The 7,289-nt window shown below is 38.8% G+C and overlaps 1 protein-coding gene across 1 annotated transcript; it reads right to left on the bottom strand.

Annotated features, from left to right (window-relative positions):
• Positions 1–5,703: 5,703 nt before the first annotated feature.
• ndufc1 (NADH:ubiquinone oxidoreductase subunit C1) lies at positions 5,704–7,247 on the bottom strand. The gene is made up of 4 exons (XM_021583940.3): positions 7,093–7,247; positions 6,312–6,415; positions 6,052–6,127; positions 5,704–5,842 (listed from the first exon to the last, which is right to left on the bottom strand). The coding sequence occupies exons 1-3, from the start codon at positions 7,136–7,138 to the stop codon at positions 6,068–6,070; spliced, it is 210 nt and encodes a 69-aa protein (XP_021439615.1). The 5' UTR covers positions 7,139–7,247; the 3' UTR covers positions 5,704–5,842; positions 6,052–6,067.
• Between the last annotated feature and the right edge of the window lie 42 nt (positions 7,248–7,289).

Here is a 7,289-nt window from a genome sequence, read left to right as displayed (position 1 = left end):
CTTACACCTGAGTTTCAAAATGAAGTAAGACTCCTGAACACTGTATATGCTGCCACTTTCCCCCCTAACTTGTCCCATCTTGGTCTACTGAAGGCAATTAGTAAGATGCAGCTGCAGAGCATTTTTGGAGAAGTGTGCATTGCTTTACGTACATTTTGCACACTGCCTGTGACTGTTGTGTGACTGTTGCTGGTGGCAAGAGAGCTTTCAGTAAGCTAAAACTGATGGAAAAAAAACATTTGAGGTCCACTTTGTCCCAGGACAGGCTTTGCAGTCTTGCCATGCTGTCCATTGAAAGTCGGTTAGCTAGAAAGCTGGACTTCAAAGACTTGATCAGTGACTTTGTTAGCAGGAAGGCTCAGAGCTGGGCTCTTGGTGAGTAAGGCTGAGCAAGGGCCAGTGATAACTGTTAAATGGCATGGCTATGGATATCAGATAACTACACACATGATGCCCACAGGCTGAGAACAAGATATATCTCAAAGTAATGGCTGGATTGCCATAACATTTGTTGTGCACAATCAAGACCCCAAGTGGAAGAAACCTATTAATTTGATGACCTCTTGACCTTTCCTCTAGCGCCACCATCAGGCCTTTTCATTTCCATTTTGTTTTTAATTTCCACTTTTACAGCTGCTTATTTTCTAGTTGGTATTTGTTCTTAGTTCAAAAATCTGCTACTGATTTTATTATTTTGTTTGTTATATCATTCTATAGATGATAATGTTAATTTATTTTAATTGAAGAGGTTAATGTATATTTAAGTAATATTTATTTTAAGTTATACATTGATGTTAAGAGAATTTTCCATTCAAGAATTTGACCATTACAATTACATTTAGACTGTAAAAGATGGCCTTTAGCACATTTCTTATAGAGGGTGTCAGTCTTGCATCAAATAGTGAATTCCTGTGCAGAGATGCTGCATGCATGTCTGCACAGTGTTATATCTTCACAGCTCACTGTCAGTGAATATTGTACAGTAAATATTGGACTACAAGAGAGTTGAAAGCCTGCAAAGGTAGAGATATTTAAAGTTTTGAATGGGTCGATTGGGTTCTGGAGGTGCGTGGTTACAGCAATTGCGCGGGTTGGTGTGGCCTGTGTTGGTGGGGCCCAATGTGATGTCTTTTCATGGGGACCAAAATTCCTGGCGGCGCCCCTGCACATAGCCTACCATTGGCAAACATGTCTCAATAACGTATAACCTAGGCAATTTACGGTAGTCTTTTTAATTACATTTTTCAACTTTATCTGAAGGGGAGTTTGTTCACCACGTGCGCAATGCGCGTTCCACAATCGATCGATTCCTCCACGTGCGCAGATTACCCCAAGAAAGGGTTAAGGTAGGAAATGGGGTGCCAAACCCCAGTGGGTTAAATATGATCCACAGAGAAGTATCAACTCATTTACCGTTAGAATTGGTCTAGCAGTGGTCTTTTATATATGTTCAAAGCTGTCAATTTGATTTATAGAGGATGGGCAGGTGGCTTTTCATAAACCACGGGCTATGCTACAGTTCCTTCATTGCTGGAATGTTCTAGAAATGTCCGAAGACAGGCGCGTACTGGGACTAGAAATCGTCTCTGGTATTTCTAACACACTGACACATTTTTTCCCCTTGAGGCCCCCATTATTAGCCAGACAATTATCGTTTTACATTTAATTATATTTTACAGGTGTAAATATTGGACTATAAATTGTGCCTTCCTATGTTATACTTATGCAATTTTTTTTATTCCATTCTACTGAGCCATTTGCTATATGTTCATATTCTTACCTTTTATTTCTTATTGTTGTTTCATTGTCGAGAAGGAACCTGCAAGTAAGCATTTAGTTGGACGGTGTATACTGTATGTATGTATCCTGCACCTACGACATAAAAGCTTGGGACTTGTTTTGCACAACAACAAAAAACTAGTTTTGCAGACCCACAGTGGTGGAAAAAGTACTCATAATCATACTTGAGCAAAAATAAAAAATACCGTAATGGAATATGACTGAAGTAAACGTGACAGTAAAATACTATCCGAGTAAAAGTCTAAAAGTACATGGTTTTAAATGTACTTATGTACAGTGGTGGAAAAAGTATTCAATTACCAGTATAAGTACAAAGTAAATTCTATAAATGTAATTTCTTATATTAAGCAAACCAGACGCATGATTTTCTTGTCAAATAAATGTTTTAACGGACAGCCAGGGGCACACTCTAATACTCTGACATAATTTACAAATGCAGTATTTGTGTTTAGAGTCCACTAGATCAGATGCGGTAGGGATGACAACACATTATATTGATAAGTGTGTAAATTGGACCATATTACTGCCCTGACTGAGCATTCGAAATGTAATGAGTACTTTTAGGTGTCAGGGAAAATGTAAAAAAGTACATGTTTTATTTAGGAATGTAGTGGAGTCAAAGTAAAAGTATTCAAAAACATAAATACTCAAGTAAAGTACAGATACCCCAAAAATCTACTTAAGTAGTACTTCAAAGTATTTTTACTTAGTAACTTTACACCACTGCAGGCCCACTCAAGTAAAAATTGACCAGCCCATCTGGCATTTGCCCGAAATGCCTGATGGCCAGTCTGGCCCTGTCCAAAGGTCATTGTCATAGCCTATGAGATGATATCTTGACATGAGGGCGGAAAACTCAGGGGGGGTGTTGACTGTCAAAATTGACCACAATTTTACAAATTAGTTTTATTGGCAAATAAAGGTGAAAGTATATCATGTCCTGGCTATCAGACACACAGTAGAGTTCCATAATATAAGGGACAAATATCTGCAGTGCCACTGGAGAGCACAACATTAGCTAGCATTCTCTGTAATCAAATTAACGAATGATGGAATGCTGAAGAACTGTTTACAACAGGTAGGTATGGGGACTGGCTTTTCTCTCCCTCCACATCGTTATCTGGCAAGTGTCTGAACTAGAGGTGCCTAGACCAGTGGCGGAAAAAGTACCCAATTGTCAGATACCTTAATAGAAAGTTACTCAAGTAAAAGTCAGCCAGTAAAATACGACTTGAGTAAAAGTATTTGGTTTTAAATATACTTTCACCTTTATTTAACCAGGTAAGCTAGTTGAGAACAAGTTCTCATTTACAACTAAGACCTGGCCAAGATAAAGCAAAGCAGTGCGACACAAACAACAACACAGAGTTACACATGGAATAAACAAGCGTACAGTCAATAACATAATAGAAAAAAAAAGAAAGTCTATATACAGTGTGTGAGGGCGTGAGGGGGCGTGAGGGGGTAGGCAATAAATAGGCCATAGTAGCGGAGTAATTACAATTTAGCAAATTAACACTGGAGCGATAAATGAGCAGATGATGATGTGCAAGTAAAGATACTGGTGTGCAAAAGAGCAGAAAAGTAAATAAAAACAATATGGGGATGAGGTAGGTAGATTGGGTGGACTATGTACAGCTGCAGCGATCTGTTAGCTGCTCAGATATCTGATGTTTAAAGTTAGTGAGGGAAATGTAAGTTTCCAGCATTGGGGATGACCAGTGAGATATACCTGCTGGAGCGAGTGCTACGGGTGGGTGTTGTTATCGTGACCAGTGAGCTAAGATAAGGCGGAGCTTTACCTAGCATAGACTTATAGATGACTTGGAGCCAGTGGGTCTGGCGACGAATATGTAGCAAGGGCCAGCCGACTAGAGCATACAGGTCGCAGTGGTGGGTGGTATAAGGGGCTTTGGTAACAAAACGGATGGCACTGTGATAGACTGCATCCTGTTTGCTGAGTAGAGTATTGGAAGCTATTTTGCAGATGACATCGCCAAAGTCGAGGATCGGTAGGATAGTCAGTTTTACTAGGTTAAGTTTGGCGGCATGAGTGAAGGAGGCTTTGTTGCAAAATAGAAAGCCGATACTATATTTGATTTTGGATTGGAGGTGTTTAATATGAGTCTGGAAGGAGAGTTTACAGTCTAGCCAGACACCTAGGTATTTGTAGTTGTCCACATATTCTAGGTCAGAACCGTCCAGGGTAGTGATGCTAGTTGGGCGGGCGGATGCGAGCAGCGAATGGTTGAAAAGCATGCATTTGGTTTTACTAGCATTTAAGAGCAGTTGGAGGCCATGGAAGGAGAGTTGTGTGGCATCGAAGCTCGTTTGGAGGTTAGTTAACACAGTGTCCAAATAAGGGCCAGAAGTGGATCATGGAATCATCCGCAGCAAGAGCGACATCATTGATATATACAGAGAAAAGAGTCGGCCTGAGAATTGAACCCTGTAGTATGAAAAGTAAATGTGATTGCTAAAATATACTTAAGTATCAAAAGTAAAAGTAGAAATAATGAAAAATTACTTATATTAAGCAAAGCAGACGGCAACATTTTCTTGATTTTAAAATGTACGTAGAGTCAGGGGCACACTCCAACACATTATTTACAAAAGATGCATTTGTGTTTACCGAGTCCGCCAGGCCAGAGGCAGTAGGGATGACCACGTGTTCTCTTGATAAGTGCGTGAATTTGACAATTTTCCTGTCCTGTTAAGCATTCAAAATGTAATGAGCACTTTGTGTGTCAGGGAAAATGTATGGAGTAAAAATTACAATATTTTCTTTAGGAATGTAGTGAAGTAAAAGTTTTCCAAAATTGAAATAGTAAAGTACAGATACTCCAAAAAACTACTTAAGTAGTACTCTATAGTATTTTTACTTAAGTACTTTACACCACTGGCCTAGACACCGTCTACTGATGTGAGACACATGCATGCATGCATCCGCACCATGAATACAGCAGGTTTTACAGAGCTGCCATCTACAGTATTCTGGAGCACCATATCAATAAGGCATCTATTTCCTGTATTTCAATGATCACCCTGATGGTATACGTATCTGTGTATTGGTCTCCAGCCAGAGGCGGCAGGTAGCCTAGTGGTTAGAGCATTGGACTAGTAACTGAAAGGTTGCAAGATCGAATCCGAGCTGACAAGGTAAAAGCTGTCATTCTGCCCCTGAACAAGGCAGTTAACCCACTATTCCTAGACCGTCATTGAAAATAAGAATTTGTTCTTAACTGACTTGCCTAGTTAAATAAAGGTAAAATAAAAATCAATTGGTATCCAGCCAGTGGTTGAACATCTCTAGAGACATTAACTGAGAGAAAATAACTGTAGCAATGCTCCCTATCCAATCTGACAGAGCTTGAGAGGATCTGCAGAGAAGAATGGGAAAAACTCCCCAAATACATGTGTGCCATGCATGTAGCATCATACTCAAGAAAACTTGAGGCTGAGATGGCTGCCAAAGGTGCTTCAACAAAGTACTGTGTAAAGGGTCTGAATACTTAGGAAAATGTGGGATTTCGGTATATTTTTAATAAATTAGCAAAACCTTTCTAAAAACCTGTTTTTTCTTTGTCATGAGGTAGTGTGTAGATTGATGAGGGGGAAAAAACAATTCAATTTTAGAACAAGGCTGTAACATAAAAAAAAAATGTGGAAAAAGTTGAGGGGTCTGAATACTTTCCCTGTGTATTGGTATGTACTATATCTTAAAAATAGTATGGTGTAAGGGAAAATATCGACCCCCCTCTTCAATTGTGTATCAGGGAGTGGGATATGCAAAAAACACATTTCCAAGTCACAAATGCATATTAATACACACGTGTGAAATAGGAGAAATAAGCACCCACCAAATTATTAAAATATGGGTTTATATAAAAGGAGACATGTAAATACAGTAATCTCTTTATTACACATAGAACTAGATATTATGCCCAGGACATGGGATCATTAAAACAAAATAAAAATACAGAAGGAAAAAAAAAAGTGTGAAGACATATTCAGATCACCCTGATGGATCCACGAAATAGTCCTGCAAAGCATAATAATGAATCACAAAAACATTAGGCTGTCATGTTTTTCTTTTGTAATATAATAAATCGAAAGAACAACAATCTGAATTCAAACAGCAGACATTTTTACAAGTGTTAGAACATCACAACATCCTAATTCTTGAAAGTCCCACATGCATTACCTTTGAAATTACTAAACTGAGGGAGACTTGAAGAGGGTAAGACTCACATGTTGTCATAGCGATTCATTCCAGGCCATTCCTCACTTTGTACTCATGCACATCAGTGCTGTGTTGTTTGAAGAGCTGCAGATTAAAAAAATAACCTCTATAGTTTGGCATTCATCCTGGACTGCATTCAAAAATCCAAACAATGTTCTGCAGTATTGTGAAAGGAAATCAGGGGACAAATTTACAAATATCAGTAGGCTAACTAAGTAATCTTATGTTTTGTGTGTAACCCCCAATAGAGGAGGTGAGCAGTCATTACCAGGCCCCAGAGGAAAGCGGACGTCCCGAACGCTAGGCCCACACGCAGCCAGTTGGGGTTGGTGTGATCTGGCTTTGCTGCGGTGAACGCAGACCGACTCCCAACTGCAAGATAAAAGGACAATGAGATTAATAATCAGCATTTGACTGACTGGCAATTCAACAGAAAGAGTTGTGAGGTTGTAATGCTTCAGTTGTTACTGTATGAGTCTGTTCTTGCTGACTCCCAATAGAGACCCCACAAGTGTCAAGTTAGTCACAACATGTGCATACATTATTGTAGACTACACCAATACTAGGTTGACAGATTTGTCTCTCTTTATCTCCATTATACAATCAGGTAATTATCGTGCACGAAAATGAAATTCTGTGTTTGGACTAATGATTACATACCAGGTAGCTAATAATACCTAATTAACTAGTAGACTACTAGTAAGCTAACGTCACTTAGCTACTATACCTAGATAGCACATTCAATCATCTGAATACAGCTACTTTGTGTTTTCATGTCAATTGCAGTGTTATTAAAATGTGAATGACTATGAATGTTGCCATATAACTTAGTACTTCACTTAGTCAAGACAGTTACGCTAACCTTGCTAAAATAACGTTAGCTATTGACATTGGCTAATGTTAGCTAGCTAAGCTAAGGTCAGGCCTCAAAACAGCACGATAGCCAGTCTTCTCGCAAGGTTAACGTTATTTTTAAAAGTATATATATATATATATATATAAAGGATTATTACACAAATTATACACCTGTTTCCTTTTTATTTACTTACTCTTGCTGGCGCTTGCTGCCCGTAGTAATAAACGATTTAGTGTCATTTTAGCCACAGAATTTGTTCCCTCATCCGAAATCGGTTCGTGACGAGCTGTGATCGACTATGTGCCCTGTCCAGTGGAGTAGAATTTGAAATTATCACAGAATAATAGATTTTAAAAAAGAGGGATGATTTTATTTAGAGATGAAAGGCTC

Source organism: Oncorhynchus mykiss, chromosome 25 (genome assembly GCF_057628025.1).
Source record: "Oncorhynchus mykiss isolate SJ-2025 chromosome 25, ASM5762802v1, whole genome shotgun sequence".
Lineage (NCBI taxonomy): Eukaryota > Metazoa > Chordata > Actinopteri > Salmoniformes > Salmonidae > Oncorhynchus > Oncorhynchus mykiss.
Note: the sequence above shows the minus strand (reverse complement) of the source record. Positions and strands in the feature narration are given on the sequence as shown.